We start from the raw sequence: 20,311 nt of genomic DNA on the forward strand, positions 1-20,311 counted from the left end.
TTTCGAGTCATCTAGGGTAGAGACGTATGATTTCAGGGCGCCACCCCGGATCAGCTTGTGTCTGGGAGAGAAGAGAAGGGGTGAGATAAACTCTGGCCCCATAGCCAGCGGTGGAACATAACTGGCGTGCTGGTAACTTACGAAACCAGCACGTTTTCTGGTCTGAAATCATATTAGAGAAAGAGGCAACGCACACCTTCCCCAATGCTCAGGCAGGTGTTACTCTCAGGTCCCACTTCATACGAGCCGGGCGAGAGGGTCGAAGTAATCTCTCCTCTGTGAAAGTAAGTCTGTAATGACCTCTGCCATCTCTTGAGACACACAGCATCATGCTCTGTGAGTACACAGCGGCTGAGTGGTAGGGTGCCAGGGTGACGTTCAGTGCAGATGGCACCGCCAGGTTAAGATTCCAGCTTTGCCAGCGGAATTCTGTGCCCCGCTAGGGGGCGCTAGTGTAGCCTGCTGCGGTGTGATGTAATCCAGTGTGCACACTGCAGTTCATAATTTGCAAGTCACAGTGGCCTCTTGAGTGACGTCATTATGACATACGCCCCTCACGCTGCCTAGTAAAAGCTGTGCTGCCCCGGTTTTATTTTCCTCTTGGGGGTGGGTCTCTGCTGATGTCACTACGTGCGTTACCTGCACACTGCAAAACTTAGGCACGTGCACGCACGTCCCCTGAGGCGCGCACGTGTGTCCCTCCCGTTGTCTTTCTCTTCGGCTGTCTCCCGTGTTGAGCACCGTGTCCAGCTGACGAGGGCGGTTACTTGGTTTCCACGTGAAGCGGTTCAATGAAGACACGTGTCCAGGCACCTCTTCTCTGTTCGGGGCTCGCACGAGGCATCGTCACGTCACGTCTTCCGTCTTAATTCTTAATTCGATGACATTTTCAAACGTGTACTACTTGCTCTCTGTGGAAGACGACCTAAGGCGTGTCTATCGTTTTTTAATTTATAGAGTGCGAGTTATAGACTACTCTGGTATTCTGTTACGTGTATGTGCAACACGTGGAGATGCCGCTAATGGCAGCTGAGTGTCCTGTGAGAGGACAGGCTTCAGTATGTCAGAACCTTCGCTTCCCTGATCTTCCTTTCTGGGTCGAAACAGGTGGCTGCAGTCACATATCTATTTTTAGGCTCGCGTAGATAGGGCGCGATGTATGTGGACCCTCTCAAGTGCGCACTACTCTTGTGTTTTCCACGTACAGGCAGAAGGAGAGGACAGCCTGAAGAAGATGCAGCTGATGGAGCTCGCGATTCTGAATGGCACCTACAGAGATGCCAACATCAAATCACGTAAGAACGAGACAGGCCCCGGGCCACGGCTGTCTCAGCCCTTCTGCCCACAGACCTCTCTCCTTTGGCCTCCCAGCACATGAGCAGCTGAAGTGACAGGTCGAAGTAACTGTCACTCGATACGGGGCTAGCAGTCCCATTTTGACCGCTTTCACAAATCGAGGACACACTCTCGATTTTATTTTACGCCAGCGTGCTTTAAGTTTTGAGTTGATAAACGTCTCCTCTTTTGATGAAATTTCAACTTTAAGTTCCAGAGTTTAAGGGAATTTCCTATTCTGTTAACCACAGACTTAAGACTTCTAGGTTATTTTGTTACATTTATGAAAAGGACAAAACAATTCCAAACTTTTTAAAATTGATTTGGAATGTGAGTGCAGTGATCTTTTTGTTGGGCTCTGTTCTCTCTCCTTGCTTTTATGTTTTCCCTTCAGTATTTTTTCTCTATTGATTTTATATGTGAGTTCACAGAGAACAGTAGGAGATACGATTTTAAATCCATTTTTTCCTTTTGTGTATTTATGCGTGTTTTCATAAACTAAGAGGATTGCTTTTTATATTTAAAACTAAATATGGAATTTATATTTTGAGACAGTCTTAAGATTTTCACATTTATATGAATAGAACATATTTAAATTACTAATTTTTTAAAAGAAATTGAGTTTTGGAGTTCTAGCCAATTTTCCAAAATGTAGAGAAACCTGGTGGGTTTTTAAGTCGTTCCTTTCCAAGCGGTTGGCTTCAGTTTACTGGTGAGATTGACTATATCGTTAACAGTCACGTGCTCAGGAATGGCACGTTTACTGTGTTGTTTTTCTGAGAAGTTAATTCCTACATATGCAGGAAATTTATATATAGCTAGTGGTTACTTGACTTAATACGATAAAAATTATTCTTTAATTTGAAACTGAAACTCCTCTTTAGAAATATATCACAACTATGTTTCTGTGGACTCCAATTAAAAAATGGTTTTTAACGTCCTTCAGTGCAAGTGTTTCCTTGTGCTTCTGCATGCACCTTCAGTCTCATGAGGTCTTAAAAACAGATATGTTTAGTTCGTGTATTTGATAAAACTTTTTAATGGTCTTGCTCATTTTTTTTGCACAGTGGCTTTTTAATTTTGTACATTTGTTAATCACACTGGGAAAGGGGAAGCCGTTTGCATTTGGTTGATGTGCTTGGGCATTTCGTGTGTGATTGGCGCATGTACTAATGATTTCCTTTTATTTTTCCTCTTTCCTGCTTTTTCCTTTCTCTTTCCTACTTCGCTCTCACTTTCTGTATTTTACACCGCTGCCTCTGTGCTTCCTTCTCGATTTCTCTGCTTACTGTAGCAGCCCTTGCCTTTTCTCTTGCAGCAACAGCCCAGGCCGCTCCCCGAATTATCACCGGGCCCGCGCCGGTCCTCCCACCAGCTGCCCTGCGCACGCCTACGCCGGCCGGCCCGACCATCATGCCTTTGATCAGACAGATCCAGACCGCGGTCATGCCCAACGGAACTCCTCACCCGACTGCTGCAATAGTTCCTCCGGGGCCGGAAGCCGGCTTGATCTACACGCCCTACGAATACCCCTACACGCTGGCACCAGCTACGTCAATCCTGGAGTACCCTATCGAACCTAGTGGTGTATTAGGTGAGTCGTTTTCTCTGTAGGGTCAACATTTTTCTGCATAACTTTTGCCGCCCCAGACTTTGAAGTCGTTGTATTAGTTTTACTAAGAGGCAAGACCAGCTTTCAGGAGGAAAGACCGAAGGCTAAGTTTGGTTTTATTTCAGCCCCCCGTAGACGTTCCCCTTTTCAGTAATCGTACCGTAGATTCGTTCACATTCCCTTCGGTAACTCACATTCACTTTGGATGGAGAAATTCGCTATGACCATTTTAAACAGGAAGTACTTTTCACATTTGCTATCTCAGGTCTTTCTGAGTTGTGGATCCCACCCTGTGGCCTGCTCCCTCCATCAGCTTTGCCACCCAAAGTTAGTCTTTTTTTGTCTCACAGGTCTATTTAATTGTCAGCTAAATTTTAACTTCCTACGTGAAAGTATCTCGAGATCTTTTAAAAACTGCAGTTGTGTCTGCGTTTTCCAGTACTCGTGATCACTTAAAATACGAACGGGTCCCAGTAAATAGTAAATAGCTGCAGTCTTCAGGCTGCTTCAGGTTTTCTGTTCTGAAGTCCTAGTTGATATCAAACATAAGAGAAGTTCTGAATTCCAGTAGCACAGTGTGGAGAGATAAGTGAATACCAAGTCACTGAGTTACACTCACGCCGAGGCAAGAGTTAGGGTCACGCTGTAAACGCCCGGTCTTACGTGAACAAAGTGGTGTGCTCGAAAAGACGTTACTGATGCCTTTGTTTTCTAGAGTGGATTGAAATGCCAGTCATGCCTGATATTTCAGCCCATTGACTTGCGGGACGGAGGACTAGAATACAGCAGCTGTTTTAGCAGGACCGGTCAATGCGGAGCAGGCTGCCTCCGGGCCGCCCCTTTGTTTTACAGACAGACCCGAATACTCTGTCCTTGAATTGTACATGACCTTGGTGCTGCATGCATGCTGTTGACTTTTAGGACTTTGATCTTCTAAGGTTTTTCTCTGCAGCATTAATACTGATTTATCAAAATTTGAAAGCCTTTAATGAACCCGGACACAAAGATTTAAACTTGAACATTTATTGTTCGGTGCAAGCAAGCCGCAGCGCTCTGTATGTTATCTGTGTGTGCGCATGCACTCAGCTGCCTTCTGTTTCATGAGCGAACACGTTTTATTGTACATGTTTTCCATCAATCTCTAGATCATTGTGTAAAGTATTACAGGTCAGAATTATACCATAGACTTGTTTACGAGAGGCTTGTTTCTGTTGCACATTTCCTGAAGCATTTTAAAAATAACATATAACATGTAACCCGTCTGCGTCCTCCTTGCCGTTAACGCTCTGCCCTGTGGCCCCGCGCCTGCTGCTTTCCCCCAGAGCCCCTCTCTGCTGCGGCACAGCGTCTGCTCCAGGAGTTCGGCTGTCGCTTCCTGCAGGGCTGGCGTTCTTAGCCACCAGCTGCTGTCCCCGCTCTCTCGATGCAAGATCGCACTGATTTTGCCTCGTGGAATTATACTTGTATGAGATCAGTTTATCTGAAACAAGAAAGGGCTGATGGGCCCGTTTACTGCTTAGAAACAGCAAGAGGCACTGCTGCATTTGTTTCTCATTTTAAAGCACTGTGTTTTTTGTTGCGTTGGGAAATTTTTAGTTATAATACTTCTAAGACTGACAAAATTCAAAGCAAACTCTACCGATACCTCATTGGCATTCCTAAGATGAAAATAATGAGTCCTAAATGACAAAAATCCATCACGATCCACTTTATTCCTCGCTTTGCCACCTAAGCAGTAAAACATACTGATTGACCACTTGGAGAATTAAGAAAACTATTTCAAATTGCTAAGCTCTAGCGAATTTGCACACAGATAACATGCATGCTATATAGCAAGTCTCGCATCACACTATCTCGAAAGAAGCAGTGCCCTTCAAAGCAGATGCAGACATGTGTGTTGGTGGTAGTGAGGAGATTGGTGTTACCATCAAATCTGCATTGAGACTAATTTTTAATTCCCTTCCTTTTATCTTTAGGTATGGCTTTCCCAACGAAAGGCTAAGAATTCAAGAACGGTCTTAACTGAACCCTCATCAGATCTGAATTTAACAAATGCTTAGTCTCAGCAGCCTCCGGGGAGGGGTGGGAGGGAAGCCTAGCCTAGCAGTCAGTGACTTACTTGCACTTTTTGCACACTGATAGAAAGTAAAAGTATGTCATTAATTTGGTTTAGTCTGTAATCTTACAAAGTAACGGTAATTTATAAAGGAGTGTGTAGTAGTATTACTGACTGCTAAGTGTACTATACTGTTTGCTTTACTAATCACCTAATTCATTGCAGTTCATACTTATTGACTCAGAGTTTAAAACCACAATCTGTAGGCTTTAAGAATTGCTTTTAAACCTTTTTAAGTGATAAACTGTGGAAGTGGTCTTAAGGTTAGGAAATAATTGTCAGTATTAAACATGGCATTATTTAAATAGTCCTGCGAGAAAGGCACTTCAGTGAATATGTGACTAGTAAAGCTTAAATATGTTTGGATCTAATAGAATTCATGCAATTCTGTAACTTGGGATTGTAAATGAATGCATCAAATAGGTTAAGGCCAAGATGTGTGAAATGAATGCAATATTAATAGACGCATATATACGCAACATATTATGGTTAATTTTAAAACTACTGTGCCTTAACGTGTTTCTTAAAACGAGCCTTTTGTCGAAATGAACATCTGAAACCCGTTTTGATGAACCTGCTGTTGATGTCTGTTTTCTTTCCCGTTGTGACTGTTTTCTAACTTTGTCTTGGTGATTGCAATTTAACTAGGTGCGGTGGCTACTAAGGTCCGAAGGCACGATATGCGCGTCCATCCTTACCAAAGGGTTGTGACCGCAGACCGAGGTTAGTGTAGCTCTGCGGCTCTCGCTTCTCAGAAACGCGGGGGGTGTCCGTACAGTTTGCAACACCACACCTGACAGAAAAATGTGTAACTGCTTGCCTGCACAGCGTTTTTTTTTTCCTTTTCGAAATTAATTTATGATGATTGACAGATTTAAGGGTTGGGTTTGGGGGGGGGGTTTTGTTGCTCTTTTTTTCTCCCTTCGTGTTTTAACTTATTAAATCCTTCTAGGATGTACTATGACTTAGTCCTACTAAAACGTGAGTTAGTCCACTTGGGGAGCTATTAAATTTTGTTTTTGCCTTAATTATTTTTCAGTAATAATTTTTGCTAAAATTTAGCTTTTAATTTTTCTGAAATTTTGGGTTGGTTTTGCAAAATGAACTGAGCGGATGGTGCTTTAATGAGAGAAGTAAGGGAATATATGCCTCCTGTGTTCTTTCGGAGAAAACTGAAGATTTAGTTTCCATACATATTTGAGCCACTTGTGTAAACATGAGGATATACATGTCAAGTATTTAGCTGAGATCAACAAAGTACGGACTGTGAAGCTAACTTTGCAGTTGGATTTTTATACATCAGAAAATTCCATTTTATTATATTTTGTTCGAAAATGGATCTTTTAATTTTTGTCATTTGCTGCTAAAATATATTATCTAAAGGTAAACTATCTCTTGAAGTTCTGTGGTGACATGAATCCAGCTGTTTGAGTACCTTTTTTGACTAACCTGTGACTGGAAAATAGGTCTTCATTTTTCTCCTTTTCAACATTTGTAATTTGTGTCCTATATATGCCCTTGGACCCTTTTATAAATTATTTATGTTTATTAAGGAGTGATCTTTTCGGTTTATTGACATTGATATTTTCCGAATTCGTCATCACAAGATAGGAATCCAAAGCAAGAACGAAAAGGATATTTGACAAGCTTTTATTGTGGCACATTTATTATCTACTAATTGAGTTGATCAGAGTCTCTGCTGTTAGCGGGATGAAGTGATGGATTTATACCCCAGTTCTTCATCTTTTATGGACTTAGGAAAAACCTCTGTTTCGCATGGTTATCTTGAATATCGATAATAAATATCGGACGCAGCTGTTGTCCACATCAGAATGAAATACCTTTCCAAAGATATCGATGATATTTCTTTAGCCTCATACATAATTAAAGAACCTTGAAGACTTCTAACTAATACACCACTTGTAGTGATGATTTAATGAACAAATTAAATAGACCCCCAAGCTCAGCGATTACCCGTTAAGATGATACTCGTGGTAGATGTGTCATGTGCAAGTGTGTAACCACCCTTCTTACACCAGAGCAAGTCTCCTAGTGAAGGAAGAAACTTTTTTAAAAAGGAAAGTCATTTAAAGAATGCAGACAATTCCATAATTTGAAGGGTTTTTTTTAAATATTGTTAATGTCTAAAATAGTTTTTCTTCTTCTGTTAACCTTTCCTTGTATGCCCGTTTTAGATTTCTCAGAATTTTGTTGTAGCACAATAATTATGGGCCTACTCAATACTCCAGTGCCTTGAAATAGTTGAAAATAGTAGGCAGATTTTATTGTATTTGAAAACAACAGCACATTCCATGCATGGCCCTTCTGTAGTTACATGTGTTTTGACTAGTCCTGTCACTGGTTTTATTCAAAATGCAATGTCAGCAAACCGAAATGCTACCTTTTTTTTTCTAAATAACAAAAGTTTGTATACTGCTGTTACTATCACTGTATGCACTCATTGGGTCTAAGGGAGGTGTCTGAAGTCCTTCACTTAAATTATTTTATGATACTACTGCTTTCTCTATTTTTGAGGGTTTTTTTTTTTAATTATTTTTTAATCTTTTGAAGGGAAGTTTAATATAAGCATTCATTTAATGCAAGGAAACTCAGCCCTTGGACTTATAACTCTGTAATTCTGTATGAGCAGTTAGAATACTGCATGTGGACAAATATCTAGTTCTTTACTAAAAATAAACCCACCTCTACACATATTTCAAACCTGAATTTGAAGCCTATAAAAGACCAACTGACTTTTTAGTCGTAATGAACCATAAGTGATTTTGCACGGTTGACACACCTGTGTGTACTGTAAGAAGCCAGGACTTGGCAGAGGATGTATTCTAGGTGTATTGGTATATATATAAATAGTAGTTTGCTTTGTTTTTATATCCCACACTCAAAAAAATCAAATTTTCTGAATAATGATTTTCCAAAAACCATTATTTACCTAATTTGTATAAGAAACGTAATACAATTTTAGTCAAAAATTTAATATCAAAAATGCTTTAAGATTCCATATTTCTGGAGTACCTATGGAATGGTATGACTACATCATGTTAAATATTTATTTTCTTCTTTGATTTTGGAATAGCTGTTTTTATTTTAAATAAAATTCCACTATTTTTAAGAAATTCAGGGAAGATTTGGTCACACTGAAGATACAGTATTTTTATAGTATTTATAAACTGTCCTAAACGATAGACTGTAGGAAGCATTTTTGTTACGTGAAGGTAACACCAGTCCATGATATAGACCATTTAAACTCTGTGAACATCACACCTCCTGGGTTTGATTTACGCAGCGGTCCAGAATCTACCTTTGCACTGAATAATTTTCATATCTCCTCTGCCTTAGTCACAGTGGCAACAGTACAGAAAAGTCTATCAAACCTCAGAATATAGTGGAAATAATTAAGCTGTTGAATGAGTCTTAAAAATCATACTACTGTTAAGTGGACCAAGTTTGGTGAAGCAGATGTGACAGGTCGATTAAGGAAGGAACATCTCAAGGACCTTGGGGACGATAACTTTTCCACTTGAGAACTACTTTATGTTTTACTGTAATTTTTTAAATTTTTTTTGTTCTGTTTGTTATTTTGCAAAAGAAAATAGTATTTACAGGTGGCTTTTAAAATATATAAAGCAGGAATGTATATGAAATGTCAGATTTTATTGTATTTGCAGAGAATTAGCTTTGAAATTGAATAAAGAAAGCTGTTTGTAGTTTTAAAATGCCTTATTGGTATCAATTAGAAATTTCTTCTATTTTTTGATGTACTTAGAGCTTTTTGAGTATAGAATTTTAAATGGCAGGATTTTACAGTGTTTACATGCAAGTGCATTTTATAAGTGTTCTACATGTGTAAAATAGTATTTTCAACTGGAAAGCGCTGGCCAGTGCAGAGGCCTGGCCTTTTTCTGGTTCCCATGATGTTGCCCGCACTGCTACACTGCAGCTTTGTATCATGAGGCCAAGAAACTCCATGTCGTTTGTAAATAGAGTAATTGAAAAAGCAATAAACATTTATTGAACAAAAGAAACCTTGTTTGGCCCAGAGTTTATGTCAAACCAAGTTGTTCATAGAAATTTGAAGATCTCTAGACCCATTTCTGTTAATCATCAGTTATTAATAATCACATCCATCATTAATAGTTGCTCTAATGCTTGCATCCGAGAGAATACTAATGCTTAATAGCAGTCAGACCCTGATAACTGCACTGACTGCTTCCAAATTCTGTACACCGGACCTATCGTTGTTTTCCAGTTTCCTCCATTGACTGCTACTAACTATTAGTCGTTAGTTACATTTGATTTCTATTTTTTCCTGTTAACCAGTTTTTTTTGTGGGAGTGGGCTCTCCTTCACTTGTTCAAATCATGATATGAAATTGTCATGATTTTTATTGTATTCTGTAGATGGTGTCGATCAGTTTGTCAGAATTAAACATGCCTTTTTTTTTTTTATTAGTTGTGATTAGTTTTTCATGTTGTCATTAAGCCGTCACTAGCTGAAACTAATCTCTTCTCTATCTTTTCTTTCTTTTTTTTTTTTGTTTTGTTTTTTGTTTCTAACCACCCAGCCGCCACCGGCAACTAACCTATGACCTTCTGACCTCTGAACTCTTCACCCAATGATGACCTGACCATGCCTGCCTGCTGATCAGTTAACTGGTAATCGCCTTTGCTTGCCTGTCGTCAGTGCAGCGAGCTGAGGCACTTGTCCGTTCGTCTTACCATCTAACCAAACAAAAGACAAAGAAATCGTTGTCCTTCAACTCAGCTTTTGGTTGTGGTTTTTTTTTTGTTGGTTTTTTTCTCCCCCCCCCTGTTCGGGTGAAAGTGGTTCTAGAAACTGCACTGAATAGTAGTAAAGCAATAAGGCCCAATTCATCCCACAGCACTGATCATCCTTTAACGTCCCACCCTAAGCGAACGGTAAGAAGGCCTCACTTCGGAAGGGGAGACAGATGGCCCTTAACTACTCAGTGACAGAGGCAGTTACTGTGAGAGACTTCTAGGAACCTTGTCTTCGCATAGCGAGTCGCAGCTCTCTGAATGTACTGTGTGATGATGCATCATGCATGAACCTGTGGTCAGGGATGTCATTGGTGAAGCGATTTCAAAAAGTATTCAAAATTTGACACGCTCTTTAGTCACTACAGTGCCCTCACAGGGCAGAGTCACAGCCTTTTTTGTATTGCCTGCCAAAATTTGAGGTATTAGAAGTGTGCCATGAGAGAAAACTTCTGAGGAGTTTCGAAAAGCAATGCAAAGAACAAAGCCGCAACACTATTTTTAAAAAGAGAGCGATCTGAGTTAAAATGGCTGGCCTTTATTTTACACTTCCTTGAAAATATACGAGAACAAGGTACATGCATTATGTGTCACATTACTGGGCAAACTGTTCAGATATTTTTTTTAAACCTCCCTGTATAGAAAAAAATCATTAAGGATGTAAAAGCCATGCTTGCCTATTTGCTGTATACATGTCATGAAATTGTAGATAAAGTGTAGTGCATTGAAACAAATGATCAAAAAGTAGATACTTTTACTATACAAGGTGCTGGTGCAGAAACAAATAGATATATTTTTGGAAATGTAGCATTTTATACTTTCAAGTGTTATAAAAAAAGAAAAAGAACAAAGAAACCCTTTATTTCATTAAATGATTTTTTCTGGTGGTTGTCAAGAAACAAAAGACCAAAAGAGCCTTTTCGTCTTTTCTTTTTTATTTTTTAAGTATTGGAATAAGTCTAAAGAAAAGAAAGTGCCTTATTTTTCTTCATGGTCATTTAGTCAAGTGTCTCGTAAGATCAGCTCCTCCCTCCAGATGCAAGTGAATGCACGTCACTCAGCCGCCCAGTGTGTGAAAGCAGGATCGGGAGACAAGTGACTTGATGGTTCGAATTACATGAGTTTAGCCACGTTACCTTGATACAAATTTGCCAAATCTGATACTGTGAAAAAATTTGATAAGTTTTCTAATGTCTGACAAGTAAATTTTAAAAACGTTCTTCTTTTAAAATTATAATTGATTGCTTTCGGTTACTGCGATATTTGGCGTTAGCCCAAAGGATTCTGTGATAAAAATTATGTGTGATTTGAGCATCATTTTACAGACAAAATTAGAGCTTTATTTTATTTGGAGAAGGGGGTGTATGCGGATTCTTATAAATTGGAGATATAGTATACTTAGCAAACATTTTCACAAAAATGAATCTTTGTGATTTTCATTCTGGAAAACAGTGTTTTTTAAACGGCCCAAACTTAATCAGACTTCCTCCTCCCACAACCGCTGACTGGGGTAATCCATCTCTTGGCTGGTTTTAGTAACCTAAGCTGCCCCCTCCCACACACGATTTTTTTATAACTTTCAAAGAATGTGGAAAGCTAGCATCGTTGTGCATATAAATACTCAACTCCGCGTGAGTTTAAGCTTCCGGTTTCTCATGACGTTGAGTTAATTTCTTAGTGGAAGCTCTTCGTGCACAGAGCCCGCATCCTAGCACTTAGGTATCCTTAAGCGCTCAGTACCAGACGTGGCAAATACCAGGTGACAGCGGATCCCAGCTCGTCAGCTCATTCCCTCTCGCACACCTGCACAGTCAGAGGTCAGCAGTCAGCTCAGTCAGCACCTTCGCGGTGACCTCCGTCACCCTGTCTCACGTGGAAACCGTTTCAGTTTATTTACTATGCAATAGACATTCATCGTTTCGTATCGGCCAGCTTCGGTTTCATGTGCCACTGCTTTGTCTTTCCGTTTCACATACAGTTGTTTTTCGATTTATTTACAATATATGCTGTGCCATTTTGATTTTTATTTTGTTTGGTTGGTGAATAAATTTGCGACACTCAAACACTTGAGGTGGTAGTAGTTTAAAAACGATACCAGTATTTGATCCAGTTTCATCTCAACTATGTTATACCTGGACATTTTAGATGTTTATCAAAGGTCTTTTATGGGGAAGAAAGTAAATGTATGAAATAAGTGTGTGACATTTCTGAGTAATGTTGGCTCTGAACAAACTTTTGAAAACTTAGTTGACAATTTTGGATCAACTGAAAAAAAAGCATGACTTTTGAAATCTCTGAATGCCTTGGTTCTCAGTATTATCATTCTTTATTGAATTTATTTCTTATTAAAATATGTAGTTTTTAAGACTTTTTTTGACAGTATTATGTAATTCTTTAGCGTGGGTAGATGGGAGTGTCGCTTGTATGTTACCGTGCAGCTGACATGTATTTTTGTCTGTTCTTTATTATCTTAGTAGTTCCATGCTGTGTATGTACCATAACCGACCTATTGCCTATGAGAAACATGTAAGATAATGTATTTACAGCCATTGTTACAAGTTTATAATGTATTTTTCTATCTTGTTTTATATGTATGTTATATAACATTCAAAAAGAATTTTTTTCTTGATTGAGAAAAGGATACAAAATGCAAAATCCACAATTTTGATATCTGAAAATTGCCAATTGTTTTGCAGTACTTTATTATATTGGGTGTCTTGTCTTTCTCGGGCTTTTTAGTTAGCTAATGAATGAATACGTTAGACACTTCTGGGTTTTAGTTGGGATTTTACATAGCTTGCATTTTAATTCTTTGGTTCTTTGCTGTTTCTATTAACCCATGGCATTATTTTAATAAATGTTATAATACCAACCTACTAACTCTGGACTATGTCTGTTTATTAACCTTTATGTGTTTAATTAAAATAAACAAATGGAGACAAGAGAATGCAAAGTCTTGAGTTACTGGACTAACCCCGAGGAGCGTGGCCACAGAGAGCACGGCGTGACTCGTCTTCTTGTTGTCTGTCAGCCGGCAGCGCCGCACACTGCCGTCCGGCGGCTTCGGTGGTCCCTTCGGCTCGGGCGGGCGCGCGGGGCCGGGGCCAGCGGTCGCCTTCTGGCCTCTGCGTGACTAATGCCCACACTTGCGTGTTCCTCCTCCTCCTCCAGAGTGATCGCTGTCTGCTCACAGCGCGAACGCGGAGATTCCTCGCCGCGAACTTCCCCGAGAAACCAGTTTGATTCTTTGTTGAACCATTTCTGTTCGTTTCCGCAAATGGGTAGCGCGATGGCCGCGTTATAAAGCAGAGAATCTGCTGGTGTTTTGTCTCTTCAGAGGCACGTTTTAACTGGACACTCTCCCTTTACGAAGTGTGGAACGGCGTGTTCTAGCCAGCTGTTCCTGGTGGGGGCGCTCCACTCGGGCGAACCCGGAGACGGGGGCTGCCTGTTTCCCACGACAGCCCAAAGCCGGCCATCGGGACGGAGGTGTCCCAGACGCGGGACAGCGCTGTTCGTTTTCCTTCCTTCTCTCTCGCCCTCTTCCAAAGGAGGCAGGGTGTGCCGCTGACACAGGAAGTTGAAGGGACGAGAAAACTGGCATTCGAAAACTTGCATAACGTTAGTTTCTTGAACGCAAGTCAATTTAAGCAGATTTAGTAAACATCTGTTTGCTTTCCTCGGCCACGGCCTACGTAGATTGACCTCTCCTTAAGAATTCTTTAGTTCAGCTCTCGGAGTGCATTTTTATTTCACAGATACTGGTAATTTCCTTTTCTGTGAAATCGTTCTCCCGGATAATAAAATTCTTAGGATGAAGTTTTGCATTTGTAAATATGGCTTATTTTTGTAAATTGTGTTTTATTTAAAGTTTTAAAACTTGGGGCCGAAATGAGCCCTATTATAGAAGACATAACGATATAGACAGGCTTTTGTTAACCAGTTCATCCTGTCAGAGTATTCCCGTATTTTTTCCCATAGCTTATATACATACGTGCAATGTATAGGGATAGTGATGATAATGATAATGTAGTGATCATAATTGAGATGATCATTCGGATTAAATTTAGTTGTTCCCCGGGGCGGGGGCGGGGGAATGTAGTTAGCTAGATTGAGCTTTAATCAGCTGCCATCTATAAAGGCTCTCATCATACAGTTTAGAGATTATTCTGTAGGGATTTGAAGATGTCTGCCAAGCTGCCGATTTACAAGTCGTCATGGTACCATGTCACTTAAACTGATGAATTTCTGTGCGGTTTGCTACACATTCTCTGAAGCCTCTGAATGGAGTCTCATCTCATTTCCAGTTAAGGGCACTTCACGATTAATCATGTCATATTGTCACCTTTTATGCTGGAAAAGTCGTAAAAGGCTGCTTTTAAAAGGTGGAAATAACATTACCGATCCCAGTTTTCTTCAGGCTGTACTAGTATTAAACATGAAATTACCGAGTTCTTAGAATGGTAGGGTCAGTTTGTTTTTACTGTTAACTTAATAAAACAGCCGAAAGTTAAGCTTTCAGTCGAGAAGTTGGTGGAGTTAACGTATTTAGTAGTTGAGCGTTCTCCCTCTGGCGGAACGTCGAGTGTGGCATGAAGACTGTCCGCACCGCCCTAGTGCGGTCCCTGCACGTGGCCGAGCCCCACCGGGGGGGGCGATGGGAGCATCTCCCGCTTTGTGCCGAGCTCTGCATGCGTGTACACAAGTTTGGTAGGGAGTTAAGGTTTCCTGAGTAAATACCAGGCAAATCCAAAGGGTCTACATTTCCTAGTGCACCAAAAGCAGACAGTAGGTTTAAATTAATTGCGCATTACCAACTCAAGAATATTTACCAGCGAAGCCTAACGCTTTTACATGTGAGAATCTAAGTTTTTCTCAGTTGGTGGGGGAAGGGCAGGGGTGGTTTGGCTGTGATGTGTTTTCATTCCTTGATAGCGATTACTTAGAGTGTTTTCACCAAATGATTTTTAGTAGAATGAAATATATTGCTAAATTATGATCTGTTTAATAGCAACAATTACTGAGAGAACTTTGGACTGAGAAACCTAGGAAGTCCATAAGGTAACTTTTTAGCATCGTCACAAATTCTTTAATACCTTTAAAACGGAAATGTAATTTAAGTCATTTTAGGTACAGTTTTTGGAAATACTCATGGTACACACATGTAATTTTATCTGTGGTTTCCTTAATATAAAATCACCTAAACTGAAACGCCTTCGTTAGGAAGAGATTTAAAACTACATGAATTCCTGGTACTCAATGCCGAATCAAACTGGTTCCCCTAAGCACATTGCTGCCCTTTCTGTCTCTCCTGCTCTAATTGCTGGGGGGCGGGTGAGGGTGGGAAGAGGGGAGACTTCATTCACAGTACAGATGGGTGATGGTGAGTGCAGCAAACAGCAAGGTAACGTTGACTTCATAGTGCTGCTGATGTTGCTGGCCCTGCCTAGCGAGACACCACGTCGTAGAACAAAGCTCAACTCCCAGAGTAAAAAAAAAAAAAAAAAATCTAAGAATGCTGCTCTTGAGCAGGTTTGGTTACCAGATACATCTTGTATGGTTTGTATCGTAGTGGCATGTGTAAAATATTTGGGATTGCACTTGTGGAATGTGTCTATACAGAGAAGAGTTGGTCTGGGTCTTCCCAGATCTCGCGTGATTGGAGAACCACACCTGACTGTACATTAAAGGCAATAAACCAACTGGAGAAAGTGCATGTGCTTCTCCCTCAAGCCACCTGCAGCCGCAAATGCTGCCTGGGCCCCCACCGAGCCCTCGTGTGTAAATATCAATAAAGAATGCACATTTTCATTTTTAATTTTTATTGATGCTTTTCCTCCTTAAAAGAAAATGTGAGAATCTCACAGTAGAACTTGTGATCATAATATTTGCCTTGATTACAGTGATTAAAAACAAATCAGTAAACAGACTTCTGCAGTGTTCCTCGGTCGGATGTGCTTCCAAAATAGTTGCCACTTCTAATTGAGAAACTCGAGTACAGTTTCGAGACAGGAATGCTGACCAGATGTCGATCTTGGCTGTGTGAAAAGGACTGGTTTTATCAATTTCTTGAACAAAGGAGAATTAGTCAAAAGATAGTTTCCGGATTTGGAAACCTTTTCTCAAAAGATTTCCTGTTGACATCCACGACTCGCCCACCTTACGTTCCCCAGCCCCTTTCCATAGTCTCCAAGTACATCCGGAGAGCTGAGGCCTGTATTCTCGCAGCACCCGCGGGCCGAAACGGAGTCGTTTTACTGTCCCCTTTAAAGCCGGCGCCTCCCCGTCACGGTGCACCAGCCCTAAGTGGACCGGCGGTTTCCCGTCTCCTCCCCTGCCTGGCTCTGTGCTCAGCTCCCGGTCCCCTGGGGCCCCTGCGCTTGCCCCTCCCGGTCTAGAGTGGTGACCCCGACTCTTAGAACGCCACGCCAGTTTCTCAAAGGGTATAGAGTAAAACAGGTGTCAGTGTTTTCCCCCTGGAAAAATCAGGTGAATATGGTTCCTAAATCAGAAATCTTAGTCTATCATTATAATCCGTACGTAGATTTCTTAGTATTTAATTAGGGAGAAATTTCTAGGGAGTGGAGGGAGGAGGTTACATTTGTCTTTCTTCCCTGGTGTAATTTTTTGTAATCTGCTACTTGTTAGAGTAATTCTGGTCTCGTTAGAAAGCAGCTAAACTAACTGACCGTTTAACAGTTGTGTTAAAAAATATTTCACATCGAAAAGAAAATATTAGTGATAGTTTGGGATCGCATTTTTCCAGAAAATATGTGCTAAAATTAGATTATGCTAGTTAAGTGCTGTTTTGTGTAGTATATAGAGAGTACAGACCACCATAAAAATTATTTTATGTGCCATAGTTTCAGAGAGTCTCAAAATCAGGATGCGATTTTAACTGCTGTGGTTCTGTCTTCTTAACACATGCTCTGGGTTACTCAACTGGATGCTACTGAAAGGAAAAATGGCTAAAAACAAGATAAAATCTTTGCACACGAACCCACAAAGATCTTCTTGCAAAACTATTCAAGTCGATAACTGGCTTGAAATTTGATGATAATTCGATTTAGAACTTCCGTAAAGGCTGGGAATGAATGAAATACCCTGGCGAGGCTTGAACCCTGAATTATCGAAGTCGCTCTTCCTGGTGTCTTAAGTGGTTGCCCGTAAAATTAAAACGCAAGTGCAAGTGGCAAAATGCTGCGAATACACTTGAACTAAGTGAGTTGTATTAATGAACGGCGCATTCACCCATTGTTTTCTCAACGGGGTGAAAGGGCATTAAAAAACTGTTCAAAGGTTAGACTTACTCTAGGTGGTGGGGAAATGTAAACCTGTAATTAGCAGGCGGGGCACTATGCGTGTGAAAACGCCCAAACATCTAAGAAGAAGCTAAGATCTAAATTGGTTCGTGAGGAAAGAAAACTCGATTAAACAAGTCGAACATACAAACGCCCCACCCTAAACCATTATTCAAGCATCGGTTTTTGGGGGATATTAGTAGTAAAGTTGTTTTTTGAGGCAAAAAACAAAACAAAACAAAATTAAACTGGGAAGTTTGGTTATCATCAAGTATCCGTGTTGGTTCTAAAACAAGTTAGAGACCTCCCGTTGCTCCTGGAGCTCTCATAATAAAAGCAACCTGGCGTGGAGAGACACAAGAAAAAGTGTGGTGTGTGTTTTACACATCGCAAAGGGCATCGCATTTTCACAGGTCTATGTGAATCGACTTGACGAAGAGATTTTGTGCTGGTTGATGGACAGACACACGGATGCAGACTCCACCGACCTGTGTTCTGTGTAACTAGCAAACGCCCAGAAGGCCTGGCGAATGCCTTGGCTCCTTCGGAGGTGTTAACCCACGTCTTCTAAACCGCTTGTTAGAGGAAACTCAAAATTCTCCATCTCCGTCCTTAGCTCCGTCCTACAGAGTTGACAGCAAAGAAAAGTGATCGAATCATAAAGCATAGATTGTAGCTGATCTAAAACAAAATGAGAAGTCACCCCCGGGGAGGTGTAACTTGTTTTAATTCTCGAAGTACATATGTAATATTTTTATGTCTAAAACTCCAAATTTGAGTAAATAGGCAGTAAAGTCTGGCCTGAATGAGCGTGTGTTCAGGGAGATACAACAAGCCCGTTCCTTCCCATGGTATCCACCAGAGTTGCTTTCTTCAAGGGCAGTGAACAGGTTAATAGAAAGGAAAAATCTTTTAAATATAAATCATTTTAAGGTCGATAAAATGAACTCGAAAAATGGAGTCGGTCACCGCACCAATTTCCATTTTTTTAAGTATTTTGTCACCCGACTAGACCCAAAGGTGAAGAAAGGCCCGTGGGCTGCTGTGAGATCCGGTCTCGCTGGCAGAGAACTTGGGGCTCCTGTTGGGATGTGCCATCCTGCTGGGTCCTCGGCGGGTTGTGAGGAGCCCCGAAGACACGCTCGGGCAGCGGGCCCCCTTGCCTTCCCCTTCCGTCCGAACTGCGACCTGTTCTCCCTATGAACGTTTCTTCAGAGCGGAAACTGGAATGGTGGTAATGAATTCAAATACAGAGACCCCAGGGGGAAGTTGCTGGGCGGGCTGAGTATTAGAAAGGACTGTTGTAGCATCGTGTTGCATATCGATGGGGTTAAAAGTCAAATATTAGGTCAAAGACGCCAGGAAGGAGCCCATCGGGAACCGAGTCTGTCTGGTACCCAGAGTTACCCGTATTGGCACCTCGGCCAACTTTTTGAGCGCTTAGCCGTGTTGGACACGTGGCAGCAATTGGATGCTCTAATCAGGATGTGATTCAATAAATTAAATAACACTCAGTTAACAAAAACAACCACTTCTCCGTATATCGAAGAGCACCAAGTTTATGTCACCAAATCCCGTGAAGCCATGTGGTAATTAATAGGTTAATGCTTTAGAACCAGACACCGAGAGGCACCTACACACTCTGAATGTCCACATCCTTTCGAAAATGCTCCCTTGGCGGCCTGTTTGGGAGACGTCGCTATTGTTCTTATTAACGATATGCCTCAAATATGTAGTCAGGTGGGAAATTTTAATCAAAGACATCCTTCATTCCACAAGTAATTTTTAAGCTTTTTATGATAACATCTGCAAATGTTGTACTGTCACCCTTACATTGTGCTCTTCAAACAATGCAGCTCTAAGGAATTTAAAGGCACAATATCTGTGAGGGGCCACACGTTACAAACATTTGTGTCTAACGTGTTCGCTGTGTGTTTGGGTTTTTTTTAAAGCAATAGAGCTTGCTTTCCGCAGTTTTGCTGTGCACTTACTTTGCTGAAAGCATCGAAGTGTCCAAAAGCTCAGTGTTTCACAGAGCAAAATGGAAACGTAACCTACTCAGGAGCTGATGCTCTCTGCCAAAAGGAACATGAAATGGACGCCCGTCTTCTGGATAAAGATTTCAGCTCTGCATTTACATTATGATGTACCAAGTTAGCTCGAAGTCTGCGTGTTTACAGAGATAAGTTAATACCTTCACTGAGGCTGTTTGATCATCTTTTTTACCCCCTACGGTCCTTTTATCATAGGAAACATCACGAACAGAGCTTATTGTATGATTTTAATACGATGGCGATTCTGGCAAAGCGTTTTTGTGTTGTCTTGTTTTATTTTTAATAGACTCTGTTAGGGCGGTTTTAGGATCACAGCGACCTGAGCAGACAGTACAGAGACGTTTCATACACGCTCCTGCCCACCTCCCGTGCACAGGCTCCCCGTTATCACATCCCCCACCAGAGTGGCACATTTGTCACAACTGGCGAACCTACAGTGACACGTCATCGTCACCCCGAGTTCATCGTTTGCATTGGGCTCGCTCTTGGTGGCGTACATTCCGTGGGTTTGGACAAATGTGTCATGACACGCATCCACCATTGTGGTGTCACACAGAAGAGTGTCTCACGGCCTTAAAGGCCCTGTGCTCTGCCCCCTCGTCCTTTCCCCCTCCCCTGCCAACCACTGACTTTTTACTGTCTTCATAGTTTTGCATTTTTTCTGAATGTCTTATAGTCGGAATCATAGTGTATGGCTGTTTCAGTCTGGCTTCTACTTGGTGAAATACACTTAAGTTTCCTCCATGTCTTTTCATGGTTTGAAGGCTCATCCTTTTTAGCGCTGAATAATATTCCATGGTTTAGGTGCACAGTCGATTCATTAACCCACTGAAGGGGACATTTGGTCACGTCCATGTTTGGGCAGTTGTGAATAAAGCTGCCGTAATCACTCATGTGCAAGTTTTGCATGGACATAAGTTTTTGATTTCTTTGAGTAGACACCAAAGAGCACGATTATGCGGTCATAGGAAAACACGTGTTTAGTTTGGCAAGAAATTGACAAATCGTTTTCCAAAGTGGCTGTACCATGTTACTTTCAAAATTGAATTAGGTGATGACTAAGGGGAAGATAAAAAATTATACACAGACACACACAC

At 41.1% G+C, this 20,311-nt stretch overlaps 1 protein-coding gene across 1 annotated transcript in view; it reads left to right on the forward strand.

Moving 5' to 3' along the window:
• The window catches only part of QKI (QKI, KH domain containing RNA binding), a 107,880-nt gene extending 95,141 nt beyond the window's left edge, over positions 1 to 12,739 (forward strand). The window contains exons 5-8 of the mRNA XM_023524961.1: positions 1,208 to 1,295; positions 2,654 to 2,929; positions 5,712 to 5,786; positions 9,646 to 12,739. Of these exons, the coding sequence (XP_023380729.1) occupies positions 1,208 to 1,295; positions 2,654 to 2,929; positions 5,712 to 5,786; positions 9,646 to 9,662 (456 nt within the window). The 3' untranslated portion in view covers positions 9,663 to 12,739. The remainder of the gene's footprint in view (positions 1 to 1,207; positions 1,296 to 2,653; positions 2,930 to 5,711; positions 5,787 to 9,645) is intronic.
• The last annotated feature ends 7,572 nt before the right edge of the window (positions 12,740 to 20,311 follow it).

Source organism: Pteropus vampyrus, unplaced genomic scaffold, assembly GCF_000151845.1.
Source record: "Pteropus vampyrus isolate Shadow unplaced genomic scaffold, Pvam_2.0 Scaffold512, whole genome shotgun sequence".
Taxonomy (NCBI): Eukaryota; Metazoa; Chordata; class Mammalia; order Chiroptera; family Pteropodidae; genus Pteropus; species Pteropus vampyrus.